At 49.5% G+C, this 18,526-nt stretch overlaps 1 protein-coding gene across 1 annotated transcript in view; it reads left to right on the top strand.

Moving 5' to 3' along the window:
* The window catches only part of CACNA2D4 (calcium voltage-gated channel auxiliary subunit alpha2delta 4), a 131,616-nt gene extending 118,499 nt beyond the window's left edge, over window positions 1-13,117 (top strand). The window contains exons 34-40 of the mRNA XM_062570259.1: window positions 146-198; window positions 1,198-1,253; window positions 2,730-2,750; window positions 8,128-8,245; window positions 11,072-11,184; window positions 12,022-12,104; window positions 12,930-13,117. Of these exons, the coding sequence (XP_062426243.1) occupies window positions 146-198; window positions 1,198-1,253; window positions 2,730-2,750; window positions 8,128-8,245; window positions 11,072-11,184; window positions 12,022-12,104; window positions 12,930-13,016 (531 nt within the window). The 3' untranslated portion in view covers window positions 13,017-13,117. The remainder of the gene's footprint in view (window positions 1-145; window positions 199-1,197; window positions 1,254-2,729; window positions 2,751-8,127; window positions 8,246-11,071; window positions 11,185-12,021; window positions 12,105-12,929) is intronic.
* The last annotated feature ends 5,409 nt before the right edge of the window (window positions 13,118-18,526 follow it).

Below are 18,526 nucleotides of genomic sequence, written 5' to 3'. Positions count from 1 at the left end.
TCTTCAAGAGTTCAGACTCACGGAGGGAATTGGTCTGAAACGTGGGGTCCTGCACAATGATTATAAACTCTCTGACCAGGTCCTTATGGTATTTTTTTTTTCTTTCTCTCTCGCTCACACACACACTTTTTTTTTTTTCCTCCAGCCAATTTATGCCTTTCTAGCTGCAGTGAAATGGCTGATAAGTGATTTAATCATGTGAGTACAAAAAGAGATGGGTATTTGGGAGGCTCAGACCAATAGAGGTGAGAGCTAAAAAAACTACAAGTTTCTTGGGCTCCCAGGCCCCAGAGTAGAGCATTGCTGTCAGCCTTTTTGTGACATTCAGCTCTGTGCTCCTGGAGCCTGTGCCTCACTCCTGGGAGACAGAAAACTATTACTATTCCCTTTCTGCAAATGGAGAGGCAGAGGCCCAGAATGGGTCTGGGATTTACCTGAGGTCACTCAGTACAAAGTGGCAGTCAGAAATAGGACTTGGGTCTCCCGAGGCTTGGTGCAGATCCTTGACTCTAAGTCCTCTTTCCTGTCTCACTTGCCTGCGCCAAGTGAATCATGTGTTCACATAACAGGAGGTGACGACTGAAAGAATGAAGTCAGGAAGCTCAGATCCGAGGGACAGGCAAGGAAGAAAAGAGCAGGGTGAGGGAAGGCCTTGAATTAAGCACTGGCTTCAGGCTTACCTCATACTGCAGGGGTTGGGAGCAAGAGTTCAGGTTCAAATTAGGATCAAAGTGCCTCTGCTGAACTTGCTGGGCCCAGGCTGAAATACTGACCCTGATTATCCCAACCTGAGATATGGAAAAGATCCAGATCCTAGGGCTTGAGTTTATTGCTACAGAATTATTCAGTGTGACTTGTAGCTGATGCTGTGTAGCCAGAGTACTGGCTTCCTGGCATTCATCTATACCTGCTTCTCAGGTGGCTCTCACAGTGACTGTACTCCTCAGCAGCCTCAGGGGCCACTGTAGTCATTCTTTCAGTGGCAAGGCCCACCTACAGTGTGTACTCCTGGAAAAAGCCCATTTAGTTATTCCAGAGTCCATGAGACAGAAAAAAAAGTTCTTTGAATTCCACTGCCAGAAAATTCATAAGGAATATTTTGGGACTGATACTCACTGGGCCACAGGGCCATCTCACTGACACCTGCATCCCTCTAGGCTACTGAAAAAGTGTCCTTTGTTCTTGATCTTTTGACAGCTTCCTTTTGGAGTTTAACATGAGTAGCTTCTGGCAGTCAGACAACTTGGCAGATGGTGAGTATACAGGAACGCAGCCACCCCATAGCACATAAGTGTTACAGCCACCAGTGGCAGAAGCTGCATGGGAAAGCCAGCATCATGTGAAAACACCACCCTCTCCCCACATTGTGTCTCCCTCTGCGGAATCTGGAATTTAGTTTCCATGTGCCAGCACCACTTCTCCCTCCCCTTCCACTCCTGTCTCAGCCTACTGAAGCACTAGAGCTGTCAAGGTGAAGCCTCTCAATGTGCAGCTCAGAGGATGCTGCTTTCCTTTCCCCAGTGCAATTGCAGGGCAGAGGCCTTCTTTCCAAGCGCCCTCCCACAGTGTGCGCTGAGGCAAGAGCTTTTGTCTCTCAGCTGCAGAGCCCTTCAGTTTGAAACTCCCCTCAGTTCTTTCGTCACAGTGGCCTATGGGACAGGACAGAGTACGGCTGGGATCAGCAGGCCCTGCAGAGCTTAGTGGGTGTCACTGGAAGCTAGCCTGTAGAATTCAAACAAAAATGACGTCCTTACATCCTTTTTTTGAACCATCCTGTGGGATTCTTTGCTGAGTTGTACTGGCTGGTTCAAATAACCCATCAAGAGTCGTTGCTTTCCCACTGAACTCTCTCTGGAAGATAAAAGACTGTGGCACGTGCTTTTGCAAAGTAACTGAGTACTGCAGAAGAAGCAGAGGGGTACGTCTGGGTTAAAATCCAGTGACCTGCCCAGGAGTTACAAGGCTGCCTGCTAAAATGTCACAAGAGCCTCTGTGGTCTCATCCCTGCTTCTACATGCAGGGAATGTAAATGGCCGTAAGGCAATCCTAAGGGAAAGGTGAGGAGTGTGTTGCACAGCAATGTAGATACTGTTATTACATCCAGACTAGTTGTTCAGCACTAAAGGTACTTTCACTGGAGGCAGTGATACGTTCCCTGCTAGTTGTAGAGCTGAGCTTTCATTTGCACTGAATTTTCCTGATGTAATAGCAAAGCAGTCGTTTTCAGAAAGCAAAACTTCCTCCTAGCTGGAGAATCAGCCCAGTACTTAGGTACCATTTAACTCCCACTTGGATCACCAGATGTGGTAATGGAAGTTGCAGGTATCCCCTGTGCAGCACTGCATACTACTTAACACGTCAGAATAAACCGAGTGGCCCCATGCAGAAATCAGTGAGGAAGAGTCAGGTGAGAAGTACAATACTTCTGCTAGTGACTGCTCTTACTGGAAGACAGACAGACCTAGAGGCCCGGTGTTCCTGCAAAGAGCTGTTACAGATGTTAAACAGCTGAAATTTGTTTTAATCTTTGAGATGTGAGCAAGAAGGGAGGGATTCTGACTGCTGCACTGCTCATCACTATTTCCTTTTCTGCCTTTTTCATCTCTCTCTTGCATCACTTCCATGACCTCTGTGTGTGAATTCATCTCTTCGTTGTGCTGCCATCATGGGAAAATGTCACGTGGCTCCATCTTCGTCATGTGTGTGTGTGTGTTACGTGATCTGTCCAGCCAAGGCTGTCTTCCATCACTGTAAGTAGAACTTTTTAGCAACAAAAAAAAAATCTAGAAATCCCAGGCTAGGAAAGACATTCCTCCACCTCTTGGACAATGTGGAACTTGCAGAAAGGTTTCACAGTGACACAGTAGTGCCTGGCTGTATTTCCCTGCACTACAAAGAGAATAAGCAAGCAGTGCTGTTACTTGTTTAACTGTGTGATCTGACGGTTGGAAGTCTGTCACTGAGAAGTCAGTAAAAGAAGGGACACACCAGCCTCCTCAGAGATGCAGGCCCAGACAAAACCATCACTTATTACTGTAGCATAGATGGGCCCTTAATGCCTGTAATGTGGCATGTCCTTCACTTTGGTTCCCAACTGCCCCACTCTTTTCAGGCATTTTGCTAAAAATAAAGAATACCTTCAATGGACTGTTTTAAAAAAAACTGTGCGCTCTTGCAGTATAAACGATATGGATCTTGTACACTTCAGATATTAAGAGGCAACTTAAGTCTTCTTTTCCACACCCCATGGCATATCTCCTTCTGATGAATATCAGCCCAGCTCTAGAATAATGCAGTATTGCTTTCAGTCAGTTTAACTAAGTATATACTCTAGCTGATAAATCCGCTCTTACAGGCAAGTTAGAAATCCCTCCAGATACAGTCCAGACTGGTTGTGTTTGTACTTCATTGCTTCCATATCTATTTTGCCTTCACTGATTTGCTCTCTGCCCAGCAAGATGTATGCGTGAGAGAAATAGATGGTTGGAATGTGTCTTCATGTATGAAGAGGATGAGAAATGGAGTGTGGCTGTGGATGAAGAAATGAGTGTCTATGTGCGGGGAAGGGAGTAGCAGGGTGGAAGAATACTGCTGGGGCTGGAAGGAATGGATTGCACATGTTGTTAAGAATGGGCTGTAGATTTTTGCCAGAGATGTTAACAGTTCCTTGACTGCCTGCCAAGGCTGGTGTGTGCAAAAAGTATGGAGAGAGGGAGACATTTTGTGAGAGAGAAATTGAGTGCACATTTATTCAGGGATATAGACAGAAGAATGGTTGGAGGATCTAGTGCTCACCGTTGTCTGAATGTACAGCTCCAGTTCTGCCGCTGTGATCACATACGCACTTCCCAAGTTCGCTTGCTTTCTGGGAAGGCAAGATTTGCTGTTGCAATATGGGCATAATTGATTCAGATTGCACTTACCATGCAAATGTGCTTTTCAGTGATGGTGACAAGACATATTTTCTTCCACAGACTTTTACTGCTTCTAGAATTCTGTCGGTCAAAAAAATGTTTTTTGACTGCATGATGATGTCCACAAAGGATATACAAGATAATTGATTAAATTCTGTGCTTTATAGTGCACAGAATTTAGTACTTAGCATTTATACCTAAATGGCAGGTTTTGTCTTATTTACACCATTGTAAATCCATTAACTTGGGTTGTAGTTATTCATGATTTATACTGGTGGGAAAGAGTTCACAATCTGGGCTGTATAGTTCATAACAAGGAGCGGCAGCTTGCTTTGCTGCTCAGAAGGATTGGTTGCCAACTGCCTGACAAAGTCTTTCTGGAAGTGCAGATGGTAGCAATGACAGCCTGGAATTAACTCACTCTTTGCTATAAAGTTTGCAATTTGTTATCAGCTCCCCTGACTGTTTACTAATCCCTGACCACCACACTCTCGGAGCTGCTGATAACGTTTTGATGTGCAGCATGTGCATGCAGAGGCTCAGCCCAAGTGTAATGCTGATGATGTTCATGTTACTGGGCTCCTCTGAACTTCTGAGTACTGCTGCAGCTGCATTGCTTCCAAGGCCAAATAAGTGGCAATAGGCTTAAGCATAATCTCTGTCTTAGGTTGGTCTTGTCTCTGTGCAGAAGTCAGAAGATTTTAAAGTGGTTTATTTTCATTTAGCCTGTGCCAAGAAACTGATTTAAGATGGTGTGTGCAGGGGACTAGTGCCAATTTGACACAGTTTAAAAATACAGCTTAGTGCACATGATGAGGTTAACCCAGAGCAAATTGAATTGCAGGCATTTGTAAAAGACTGCAAGCAGAAGTACAACTTCTGTTAGTGACTTAGCCGATACTACCAGTGGCCAAAGTGCCCGTAAAGGGGCTAAACCTGGTGCACTTACCACTGCTTATCTTCAAACGCAGAGCCTGCTCCTATGAATGCCACCACGGTATAGTTTGGACCAGGGTCACTGATCAAGGGTCACCTCTTTAATGTGGTGCCTAGAGCTGAAGTCAAGGTTTATCCCAGGTATACATGGTGCAATTCGTTCGATTCCCTTCCCTTCATATGAAGGCTTGGTTCTCCAAGTCTACCAAATTTGGCACAACAGTCCTGATTCAACACTAACTGAGGTTGGGAGACCTCAAAGATCCTTCCATTACATATTTTCAAAGTCAAGGGTCTAAGTCATACCTTTTTCCCCACACACACACACCCTCCTTTACACCACTGATTTTTATTTAGCTGTTAGTCCACTGGGTTTGATGACATTACACCAGGAAGCTGAAGCTAATGGAGAATCTAATTCAGTGTTGGGGAGGAGGAAAGAACTGAGCAACTGGATTAAAGTTCTGTTATGTCTTTGTAACTCCTGGCATGAGCAATATCCTAAATTCTGGCAGACACTTGCACCATACCTTTATCAGATCACCTTTACTGTCATCACAGCTGTTGTTTTGCATGGGGAATGGCAGAGTCTGGTTCCAAGGGGTGTGCTGCTATGAAAGCCCTGGTCAGCACAGTGCTGTGAACCAAATATAACATAACGGGACATTGAGAGTTCCTTGGCTTAGGGCAAATGTGTGGTCTTGCAACAAGTGTGTCCCTCAAAAGGCTCTATGCCAGGTGCAGACTGTGATAGTCTGGCCTTGTGTTTTGGAGCTAAATAGTTATTTTCCTGGCCTCTAATACAGCAAAATAAGGCTGAAGGAAAAGGTTCCCACTCTGTTTTCCATCCTCCTTCTACCATCAGCAGCATATTGTTCGTTCTTCGCAGCTAGTCTGAGCAGGAAAGCATTTGTCGTTTGTACCCTTAGAGCATAATTGGATATATCCTTAGTGTTTTACCAGAAATGTCTAATCCTCCTTTGAAATTTGCCTCAGTAATAGCATCTCCTAGTGCTCATCCCAAATAGCCTTAGGACTGTTGATCTCTGCGACATATCCTAGTAAGAGCGGTTCTCTGTTAGTAAAAATGGGAGAGGCCCTTTTGTGCTTCTGCAGCGTGGGGTTTTTCGGTGCAGTGCCTGTTCACACAGTGGAGCAGCAGATGGTCACAGACACAGCCAGACAGCTTCTGGCTGGCCACAGAGTTGCCCCCAGACCCTGAACAGGTTTCAAACATTAATTTAAAAAGTGAATCGAGTGAATACATAGCAAATCAGAATGCTGAAATCAATATACTAATCTATATGCTTTTAGAATTGTGAAAAAATGAACACAAATATGATACTGAAAGGTTGTTCCCTGAGACTGGAAGGATTTAAGTAGGAGGCTGCCTTGTGTGTGACATATTTAGAGGGAGTCTGAAGAAAAGCACAAGGTACAACTACCAGAGACTCTATACTGCAGGGAGGGGTTTAAATATACATCGTATCACCTGGTGAAGGCATTAGAGGGGAGATTTGGCTGCAGTTGCTGGCTCTTAATGGATGTCTTATGTCACTGGCTCTCCATGGGCAGAGAGAAAAATCATCCTTCTTGTCTCTTTCTCTCTCACATAATCCATATTGTTTAGATGGCAAGCTCCCTGAGATGGTGACTGCCTCTTACTGTGTCCTTCAGCAGTGTCAGAGGAGAGGAGGCCAGAGGTCTCAGTGAGGACCTTTGGATTTTACAGCTACATAGATTGCCCATCAGTATTGTTGATGGTCTCTTGGTGCTTTCTTCCCATACCGTACTTTTACTGGTTAAAACCTCTGTTGCTTCATTTTTCTATAAATTATCAGTGCTGGTGCTGTTGCAAGGAAAAAGCTGGTTGTCCTCCAGACCAGAAGGACTCTCTTCCCCTACCCATCACACCCAGCAGTGCATGCAGCCATGTAGGTGGAAGGTTGTGCGGGAATCTCTTGTGCTCAGACCCAAAGCTGATTTAGAAACCATTTCTCTTACTTCTTGTTGTTTGAGCTGCAGCCACTTCTCCCCTAGCAACAAAGCCTCACATTTCGATCGGAGACGTTCCCCCGTGGGTGACAGAGGCAGGAGCTGGCTTTACTACCTCTGACAGCAGAAAAATAATTGCCAGACTGGCCTATTATGAACAAGGCAGTTGTTTGAGGAAAGACAGACTTTGTTGAACCCCTAGAAAGGATGCCCTTAGTTTTCTGGGGAGGCTCTGTAAGGCAAAGAGTCAGTTTGGTTCCCCCTCATCCTGAAATTAGTTTGGGAGCCCCACAGAGTGTGACTGATGAGTGATGACCCAGCTGCTTGCTGCCTCAGTAATAGATGGTTCCCTCCTGGAGCTGGTTCCTCGCATAGGTGGGGCTCTGCCTCTCTGTAAGAGCTGTCTGGTGCTTCCCTGCAGGTTTGTGGTGAGTCGTATTTGCTGCTGGTGTTGTCTTTTTAATGTGACACATATTTAACCCATAAAATTCCTTGCTATAGAGTCTCTCTGAAATGTCCCAGGATTCAGAAAGGATCAGAGGCTGTTGAGGAACATGGAAGTGTGGGAGGCTGCATTAATTCACAGATCATTTCAGAAAGGCTACCAGGCCTCATCTGCCATTGGGATTAACCTTAACATGTAGCGGACTTACCACTCACCCACAGATGCTGGGGATCCCTGTCAGCGCAGGTCTGCAAGCACAGACACTGAGGACTAGTCCAGCCACAGCTCTGAACCCAGGTTAAAACTAGCGTTCGAACCACAGTCAGGTTAGGCAGGAGGGCATTTATTAACATAACTGGTTTGGGAGACCCCCTCCTCCCTTGAGTAGGGGGATATCGGTGTCAAAACGTCCTTGTAACAGGCTTGTTGGCCCTGCCTGGGGTCTCCCAGCAGTGGCTGCGCATCCTCCTGCGGTGGCTAGTGGGTGGCCCCACTGCTACCTTTCCAGAGGGCAAGGGCCAGCCTTACTTCAGGGAGCCAAGTGGGAATTTCGGGAACGTTTCTCACATAGACTGGGTTTCCTACACCACCTAGTGGGAGCAGGGGTCATTGCAGTGCTGAGTTTCTACAGCATCTTGCCTCTTTGTCTCTTTTCTCTCTGGTGGGCAGCTGCCTTTGGCCACCATCAGAGACAGGACACAGGGCTGGATGGGCTTCTGCTCCCACCCAGATGGCCAGTCTAATTTCTTACGTGGGAACCTTCATACAAACCTCTCCTTCATGAGCCTCTAACCTTTTTTTTTTTTTTTTTGTCTTGTCTCCTTTTCCCCATCATAGCTCACAAGCATAAGAAGCAAGACACCTTGCAGCCCTGTGACACAGAGTACCCTGTCTTCGTGTACGAGCCAGCCATCAAAGAGACAAATGGGCTGATCGAGTGTGGAGATTGCCAAAAGTAAGAATTACAGCTTCTCTTTCATTCTGGGTTTTCCACTCCTACGCAGCTCACGACACATGCACAGTTGCGGTCACTGAGTGTGCCAACAGAGCTCAAGAGCCACGGTGGACAACACAGGGGTGGGACAACCAAATTAAATGGATTAAAAAAGAAAAACTTAAAATCATCTGTTAACAAGCAGAGCTGCCTGTAGAATAAAGGAGAGCATTTTAAAAAATTGTTCCATTCCACAAATTTCAAAAAGAAGCATTTTTTGTTGTTTTTCATGCTTTTGGCAAAAATTTTCTCTTTAGAAAGTTTTTCCTTTTTGCATTGCTTTCACCTTTCCTTTTGTATTTTTCCTCCTTTCTGTTTTTATACAGAAGAAAAGGGGGATGGAAAGAGAAGTGCTAAACCAAAAGAAATCAAAAAACAGATACACTTTTTTATTTTCCATTTTCATTTTAAGAGAATGAACAGTCAAAAATAACAGAAGAGTCATTGTGAAGAGAGGCCATTTTCAGCAGTTATAAAATGCCTAGCACCATTAGTAATCACGTGTGGGAAGGTGAAGAAAGGATGAATTTCCCGAGGGCCAGCTTTTCCCAACAAACTCTTACACAAAAATGCGCAGAGGAGTCAAAATGGATCTAACTGGAATCCCTCATAAAAAAAAGCCTAGCCAGTCTGACTTCAGTCTTGGATCGACTACAGGAAAGAATTAAAGGTTAGGAAAATAGCTTGTGCTAGTCAGCATGACTTTATGAAAAACAGGCCTTGCCAAACTTTATTTTAGAAGAGATTGCAGATTTGGTTTAAAAAAGAAGGTATTGCATAGGTGAAATAAGCTCTGGGCAGATCCTAAGGAGTAAAGTGCCCAAAACAGACTTTGTGCATTACACATTAAGCTGGTGCCTCAGGAACCACCACCACCAAACCAGCCTCAGGCCAGCCTCGCCTTGCTGCCACCCCACGCCGTTGCCTTCTCGCAGCTGGAGTCTGGCATTGCTTGCGGTGCCGTCACCCACCCTCAATAGCAACAACAAAAAAAAGCTGACAGCTGTTTCCACCCCAAGATTTTTGTACTTTGGTGGTTACAGCAATCTCCTGAGTGATGGGAACAGGGTTTTGAATTATCTCAGGATGACAAGGCCGAAAACCCATGTTCCCTACTTCCTGCCCCACTTGATTCACTGTATAAAACAGGAGGGAGGCAGCACTGTCACTGAGCTTCTTCTTCAGCAGCCACTGAGTCCTGCTCAGCTCTTTCATAGTTGAAGTGTGGGGCTGGATTGCAAGTTCTGGATACTGCGTTCATCTCTTTTGTCTCCTTCATGCAGATGCTCAAGAGAGGGGAGAGCTCAGACACAGGCTCTGTGTAGCCTCTTCCTCAGACCTGTTCGGGCATATAGGCTCTCTGGAGTATATTAGCAACCCCAGGCTGCTCCCAGTGGTGTGGGAACCTTTGTGTTTCATTCTGGGCATTGACTTCCACTGCAGAGGGTGAAAAGTTGGCTCTCAGTTCTGCGTATGGGGTGCCTTCATCCTGACCACAGAGTTTGTGCATGGGTTAAAACCTGCCTGTCAAAGCTCCCAAAGTAATCATCAGTCAGGAATACTCAAGAAGTGGTCACATGCTGCAGTGTGTGACATTCAGCACTTCTGTCAAAGCTCTAAAATTGAATATAAAAAAACATTAGAGACCAGAGGCTAAGTGGTGAATAACCAGGGAAACAGGCCTGTCCTACAGAGCAATCAGGATGGTTGGCACAGTGAGGCACATCCTCACAAACCTGTATTTCTACTGCCTGGTCCAGAAAACCTCCTCCTTGGCTGACAGAGGGTTAGCAGGAGTGGTGGCACACAAAGACATATACAAAATGCAGCTAAGCATGGTGCAGCCTCCCCCCCCACACACACACACAGACAAAAATGTACCCGCAGCTGAAGCACATGCCTACCCTCGCCCTTGTGTGCTCACACAAGCCTTCCTGCCTGTGCAAGCCCTCCAACTCCTGCACAACCTGGTAGTAGCACTTCGCCATCCTTCTGTCACATGATGCAACCCCCTCATGTGCACATGCATGGGCAAGCAGCTGCACCTAGACACGTTCTCATCTGCACGTGCCATTAGTCATCACTGGACACCTTTGTATTCTGCTTGTTATATACAGGGAGGGGAAGGAGCAGACAAATTTGTGACTGTAAGTTGAGGCATCGCATTTTTTTTCATGGCAGTAGGCAAACAAAGCACCCTGTGGTCAGTCCTGGGTCATAAATACAATGAATGACGTTCCTGGCATCTTCCATTTCTCACTCAAATAACATGAAACTTAGCAAAATTCTGCCCTTTGCGGGACCACATACTAGCTGCACTCTTCACTGTGCAAACACATATATAAATGTACGTTGAATTGGCATTGGCAGACCACCATCTACAAGTAGGCCTTCTCAGATGTGATCCTCATTTCTGTCTGCAACTGGTTCATGCTGCCTCATTTCAGCATGCATGTATGTGTTCTGGGAGGAGTAGTTTTTTGGAATTTGTTTGTTGGTTGGGTTTGGGGTTTGATTCTGGCTTTTGTGCCTAGCATGAAGTGGTAAATCTGATTTAGTTAGGAGTTTCCTGCAGACAGAAAGGTGTGTTAAAACCATCTCCCCTTGCACACATTCCCCAGCTGCTCACTATTTCTCTCCTGCTTCCTGCTGGCATCCCTTTCTGATTTCCCCTGTTTTCTTTGCATTCCTTTGCTCTGGTAAGCAGAGCTCTGTGATGCCAGGGCTGCTGCTGTGGCTCTGTGGTGGGAGTAATGTGATTTCTCTCTCATGCTCCTTTCTCCACAGGATGTTTGTGGCACAGCAGATTGCCAGCAGTAACCTGCTGCTCCTTGTCACAGATGCCACCTGCGACTGCAGCATCTTCCCACCCGTCTTGCTGAATCCAAAAGAAGTCAAATATATCCTTTTAGGTGCAGCAGCCTACAAGGCTCCACAGGCCCTTTTGTCTCGGTGTTTGCTAGGGTGCTAACCTGCTCCTGAGGCAATCACTGGAGGGGGAAGGAAAGGAGGTGGAGGGCTGGGCCCAGCTTGCAGGACAGCCGGAGAGACAAGCACAGAGCTGGGCAGGTCTGAGGTGCGATGGAGAGGAAGGAGAAAACAGCTCTGCCCTTTAAAATGGGAAATGGGGGCATGCTAACACGAGGACTTGCCACAGCCACTGAGGCATTCTCTGCTGGAGCGAAAAGTGTGAAGGCCACATCTCCTCTCCCCGAGGCCAGATGAGGAATGTCTCCTCTTCCTTGCTACAAACTGTAGAGCTCATGGGCAGGAGCAGGGGGCATGGAAATGAGGCTGCGCCTCGGCAGCACTCTCGGATGGGCTGTACAAGCGCAAAGGCTGCTGCAAGCTGCGAGGAAGGGTCTGTGCCGAGGTGGGTGCAGCTGGGCTGGCCCCCCGGCAGTGCGCCGTCGTGCATTTCTAACTCCATTCTCCTCGGTGAGGGCAGTGACGTGGTGAAGCCCAGCACCATGAAGCTGAGCCCTCTCCATGCATTTTGCCATTTTCAGGTGCCCATCTTTTCTTGCCTTCTCCTAGTGTTTCAAAATGGCCTCAACCTGCCTATCTGCAACTTCACAGCTGTGAGATGAGCTGCCCTTCCCCTCTGCCTCCCCCATCTGTCCTCAAGGCTGGGTGATTACACCTAGACTACTTGCATCAGGACCCCCCTGGTCTATGCCACACTCGTATCCCTTTTTGTCTGCCTGCCTCTGCTAATGTCCTTAACAGCCTCTCACATAATGCATCAGTGAAGTGTGACCGAATGCGCTCGCAGAAGCTGAGGAGGCGACCAGACACCTGCCACGCGTTTCACCCCGAGGTACTCCCATGGGGCAGGAAGCAGGGAGGGAGAGCACACACCTGGGTTTCCCTGCGGCCCTACACACTGTGTACATGACTGTGAACATGCCTGCATGTCCCACCGCATACATGCATTATGCATATCTTCTCTCCATCCTGCTGGCTGGACAGAGAAACAGCTGCGTGACTTCCCAGAGGGTTTTCTAGCAAGAAAACATTCACACTAGTGACATCTGTGAAGAGCCTGAGTTCAGATGGTAGTGGGTTGTTGGGTTTCTTTGGGATTTCTTTGGGGAAAATTGCTTGCTTGAAGAGTATCTGCTGCTGCAACACTCCTCACAGCCAGGAGCTGGCGCAGGAACAGACAGCTCTGCTACCGCTGGTGTGAGCATGGTCTGGGCACCTTTGCACAGCACGAGAGACGCAGCCCCGCTGCCTCACCTCCCTGCCCCTCGCAGCAGGCATCCCGGCTGCCTGTCCTGCAATGCCAAAGGCAGGCACAGGACCTGCTTCTTGGGCAAAGGAGTCTGGAAGGAGCTGCAGAAGGTCCTTGCAGGTGCAAGCAGGAGCCCAGGGAGCCCCCCATGGCAGCATAGCTGTTGCAGAAGCAGATCCTGCTGCACCCTCAGACAGCTAGATTGCAGGGTGTGGGGCAGAGCACAGCGAGCACTGGAGAGGTGTGTGGTTCTCTAGCTTGCAGGGAGCAGCCTAGGGCTGTGGGCATCAAAACAGTCCCCATCCTTTGCCCTCAGCGAGCCTTTCTGAAAGTGAGAAGAGGGCTCCCTTTCCACTGGCTGGTGCCACCCTGGCAGTGAAGCAAACTGATGCCTTATCTCCTTCCTAGGAAAACGCCCAAGACTGTGGTGGCGCTGCTGAGATCTCAGTCTCACCAACGTTGTTCCTACTGCCCCTGGCGCTGCTCCTACGGTAACACTGTCTGCAACGCCTTACACAGCAGAGACGTGGGGAAGGATGGGGCGACCTTCCCCATTCAGCAGCCAACCAGCCACAAGGCCAGAGCTGTGGGAGGAGAGGACATCATGGCACGGGCATTTTTGTGACTCCCTCTGTGACTCCTTGAGGAGATGAGGCACTAGAGATGCAGCACAGCATGTCCTGCGTCCTTCCCAACAAGCCCTGTTGTCCAGCTTGGTGCCAACATTGGAAACAGTTTCCTCCGCGACAGCCCGCAGCTCAAGGCCCACCTTGGCAGTGTGGAGACCAGTGAGGTCAGCTCTGTGCACTGTGTACCCGAGCTGCTCTCAGCCCATCAGCTCATGGCAGGAGAGGTGGAGGTCAAGGCATGGCTGATTTGTAGGTTTGACCTCCACACACTTTGCATTTTGCTGCTGCTCCTGCTAGCAACGAGAGAGCCCACGCAGATGCCCTTGGGGATTTTACTATGGCCCTGCCTCTCTCAGAGCCACAGTGGAGTAATTTACCCCGTGGAGGCAGAGGGCTCTGCTGTGCCAGCCTTGCCTTAGGAGGGCGGGATGGATAGGAAAATTGTCTACCTGTTGCTCCAGAAGAGCCAGAATTTTGAGCACCTTGGACTGGGGCAGCTATACCAGACCAGGGCCCACACTGGACCTCAGCAGGGAGGCAAAGCCTTGGGGTCTTGGTGGTGTTCAGTGGTCAGACACCAGGGACAGGACATGGCATCTAACCTGAATTGCACTAACATGACATGCACCTGGACCACGGGAAGTAGCATGGCTTGACTAGTTAGCTGCGACTACGTGAGCTCTACCAAGGCGGATCTAGCATAGACCTTCCCTAATGCTGCTAGGACAGCATCCAGGTTCTTACCTGTATTTGGGCTCCCACGTAGGAAGGAGTTATGCATGACCCACCAAAAGAAGGGGTAGGTTCTCTGCTGCCTGCTAGTTTCACTGCATAAGCAGCTAAGAAACGGGCATTTTTTCCCTCAGAGCTGCACTAGCTGGCTCACTGAAGCTGCCACTGGTTGTCCTGGGGCAAGCAGTCATTGCCCTGAGCCCAACTGTTCCCAGCTGTTAGGCACAGGCTGGTTCTCACCAGCTTTATGAAAATGGGTGGGGAGCACTCATTTTTAATTTTTTGTATGAACTGTTCCATATCATCTCTTTAAAAACAAATATATGGCATATTTTAATAGATACTTAAGCTGCATCATGTCATGTTCGGTGCTAATCACAGCCCTACATTACATCCCAGACACCCCTCTCCCTGCCAGAGCCCACAGGGACATCACACGGGTGGAGGAATGGAAATGGAGCTGCACTGTTTGGCCATCAGGAATATGCCAACACCTCACAAGGATGCCAAGAAATGTTCCTGGTCACTGCCCCGTTACTTTTCCTGGAGCTCTGGGAAGATGAGTCTCCTGCCTTATAGGGCACTCTCTGAAGCCAGTTAGCTGCACCACGCTTAGCTTATGGCCTTCTGATCACCTTTGAGGCAGGCGGGGATCCCCGTGCCTGCAGGATACATGCCAGGGTAAGGATACCATGGCTGATAGCTACAGACAGCAGCAGGGTCTCATCTTGTGTTCTGCACCTTCCCTTTCTCTAGCCACCCACAGCACCCGCAGGTACACAGCAGCAGCTCCAAGGGGCCAGGCTGGAAGACAAGCAATGCACCCTTTGAGGTGGGCAGCCTCAGGAGCCCCTCCACCCCTCTGTGCCCCACAAGAGCTGTCTGGCTCATCACACTGAACCAGCAGCTCCAGCAGTGGATGTCTTGACACTGCCCTTCACCCTTTGCATAGTGTTCTCGTCACTCCTCAACAAGCACCTTCTGCCACAGCAGCAGCAGCCACCTCTCAAACCTGCTGCTCCCACAGCTCAGCAGCGGCAGTGGTTAAATGCACGCACAGCTCGTACCAAGGGTAGTTTTAACAGGCCTTCCCTGAAGCTTTAGTCTCACACCAGGATTATCTCCTTTCCCACATGACCAAGAGCCAACAAATCCACCCTGGTGCGCACCAGGACCACTACAGATGCTTCCCCTTCTACCACCACATCTCAGCCCTAAGCCTAACGGGGACCTTCTGTGACATTTGAGCTCCTTCTGTGGCTCTTTTTGCCTTGTTGGAGGTGATGTTACAGCAAAGAGGAACAACTGCAGTGCTGGAAGTAAATCAGCCCCTAGAAGTGGAGATGTTTTCCATGCTTCAGATCCAGTGACCTTATTAGAGTCAGAAGCAGCCAAGAAAGATTAAGACTATGCTGAGGAAAAAGGGTCTTCTGTCAAGACCGAGAAGCTCTGGGACCTGCTCCCAAACTGAGGAGCAACTGGCTCAGGGCATCCCCCACCGGCTGACGCAGCTCCAAGAGCATCACGCTCCTGCCTTTCGCATGAGCCCTCTTGGGGCACACAGCTCTCAAGGGTGACCTCACCTGTCAGAAAGGATTAAAGTCCCAGCTCCACTCAGCTTTAAAAAAAGATATATAAATATGCATTGCCCTGCCACATAACAATGTTTGACTTCAGGTGTATTAATCCACAAGAAACAAGGTCCTGTAAGCAGACCTGCACTAAAAGAATAAGATGAATTATACCCAGTTTAATTATTTCACCCAGTTTGTGTATAGGTTTCAACTGAAGGGAATGGGAGGGAAAGGAGGGGGGATGGAAACTGAATCATTTCTTCAACCAAAAAATAAGGGGGTAGGTCTGCTGGTAGGTCCTGGTGTAAAAATAAAGCACACCCTGGGAATTGGTCTTAACAGCGACTTTCACCAGCTTGCCTGATGCAACAGCAATCTGCTACATCGAGAAGCAGGAGGACAAACATTTGCACCTCAGTGGATCTGGCAGCGAGACATGACTGGCTAAAACAAAACCAGCCGTGCTCAGAGGTGCCGGAGCTGCTGCGTCGGGGCTTGCTGGGCCGCCAGCGCGCAGCCTGAGGCAGCGCCGAGCCCTGCGCCCACCCTGCCAGCTCGCGCTGCCTGCTGTGGTGCTCGCCGGCTGCCCCCCGAGTGCCCCTGGCACCGCTCCCTGCAGAAGAGCATCCCTGCCCTCCACGTGCAGGGCTTCAGCTAGGCAGAAAGGGGTGAAACCAGGTGGCAGCTAACAGGGGATGCTCTTCGGAGAGCTGTTTCAGACGTGCTGCCTCGATCAGGACATCACGGGCAGCCGCCTGCTGCCCGCCACAGCCCTGTGCCAGGCGATGGACACAGTCTCAGAGCGGGCAGCGCCGCGGGGGCAGCGCCGGGCTCCCCGCTGCCCATGGAGGGAGCACGAGCTAAAGAGCTGCCGCTGGCGCCGCGATGGCCCAGCTCGCTGCAGGGAACCACGGCGGACGGGCTTGGTCAGGGCGGCTCCGGAGCGGCCTGCACCACTCAGGGCCCTGCCAGGCTTCCCCGGGGGAGGCAGCGCGGGAGCGCACCGCGGCACACCGAGGTTTCTGACAAAGCTCTTGCTGTACGTGCGGTTTGTCAAAGCCATTCATTTTAGGAGGCAGACACAGCTCTCTCTCCCACCGTGCTGCTGACCCAAGGTGGGATGAACTGCACGTGGGTACATTCGTAGCCTTCAAAGTTAAAAGCTTGCTTTTTTGCCAGCAAAGCAGACTCCAAACACACCTACCCGTTCCTCATCTCTGACATAGGGTTAAGCAAATTCCACCGTATGCTCTGCTTGCCCAGCAGACGTATCAGCTCACAGCCCTGGAGCAAAAGACAAATCCCCAGGAAGACCAGCTGCTCCAGTTCCCAACTTCTCCAGCCCTGCATGCTGGGCAGAGCAGACAAAAATAGCTCAGCAAAGCAGAGAGCTGAGGACAGAGAAGTCAACCAGCAGCTGAGCAGCTGTGGAAGAAGCCATCTCTCATTTCCAGCCAAGCAGCATCACACTGCCACCCCAATACGCCACTATAAACCACAGCCGTGACTTCTGCAGGATCCTGTCCACCCCTGTAAGCGCACAAATTGTAGGCAGTGGTTTTTATTATAGAAGGGCAAGACCTGAAGGGTGGTGGGTCACCAAGCACTGCTCAGCAGTGAACAGTGCCAGTCAGAGCCACCTGACCCCATCTGGCTGCTGCACAAATCAGGGCTCCATCAGCCCTTAAAGCTGCAGCCAATTCCTTCCCAGGAAGGAGGACAGAGACTCAAGAAGGAACTCTGAAATAATAAGGTTAAATTCCTCAGAACTAGAGGTTTCAGGGACACGTTACAGGCTGCAGACATCCTACTGCCCCGTATGCTCTGGCAGGCACTGACAGCATCCCAGCTGCAGGCAGGGACACACACCTCGCACGGCTTTACATGCGCATACCCTAGCTTGACTCACGCTACCAAACCTGTGACAGAGAACAAACCAATGACCTAGACCCTCAAGTATGACCAGACACGGATGACCTCATGCTATAAAGAAGTAGGAAAATCAATCCTAGATTTACCTAACCACATCAGCTGTTTGCAGTTCGGACAGGGCACAGAAACAGCAGCTTCTTAGCAGTCTGTCCCGAGTTGTCTTTTCCTAAGCAAGAGCCTGACAGATCCCAGACTGGGGACAGCAGCGAGCACTGTGAGGAGCCACAGGCTACAAGCAGGGTAGGTGGGGTGACCTCCTTGCGGACGAAGGACTGATACCACGGCCTTGCTTGGTTCTACGCACACCTCAGACCTGAGCTTCTCAGTGTTTTCCGGGACGCTCTTCCCGCTGACAACGGCAAAGCCCTTTGGTACTCTGCTCAGAAGCCCTGCAGGCTCACGTGACTCTGCATGGGGGAGTGCTGAAGGCAGCCAAACGCACCACTTTTGCACAAACCGATTTTTGAAAGCAACTGGGGATGGAGCATCAAACTCCTGTGCGCTGAGTGACTCCGTTTCCAGCTGGCTGGACCCTCGCAGCTCTTCTGCCCTGGATCACTCAGCTGCCAGCACTCAGGTGCTCTCTCGCAGGGCAGCCTCGCCTCTGGGCCTCTCCCCTGCCCTGCCCCTGGCACGGGTCCCCTTGCGCCACCTCTGCCTGCACTTGAAAGGAAGCCCTGCACCTTCCATCCTTTCATCACAGCTAATGCCACTGTCATTAACTCCAATTATGTCAGCCCCAGCAACCCAGCCGTGAGCAGCTCTTCATTAGTGCATGATGCAAACTGTAATAGCCCCAGTTACGTGCTGCCAAGCACCTTTCTTTATTAAACATCTCATGGGCTGCTGAGAACCAATTTTCACCGATTCTGGCTTTATTTATTGCTGCTCGTGGGCTGTGAGGAGCTGCGGAGCCTCAGCCCCCAGCCTTCCACCTTCAGCAAGGCAGTGGCAGGTGAAGGCTGCGCACTGAGCCCCACTGAGTCCCTCGGTTGGATCCATCACTGTGGTCCTTCCTGCTGGTGTCAAGATGAGTAGCACCTCTGCCGCACAACAGCGAGCACAGGTACTTCTTTGGCCCTTCTCAGGCTGTTTTCCAGAAAAAGCAGGATGGAAAACAGGTACATGAACCACTCCT

This window comes from Rhea pennata, chromosome 1 (assembly GCF_028389875.1).
Source record: "Rhea pennata isolate bPtePen1 chromosome 1, bPtePen1.pri, whole genome shotgun sequence".
NCBI classification, from domain to species: Eukaryota; Metazoa; Chordata; class Aves; order Rheiformes; family Rheidae; genus Rhea; species Rhea pennata.
The sequence above is the reverse complement of the archived record's forward strand: the minus strand, read 5'-3'. Positions and strand labels throughout refer to the sequence as shown.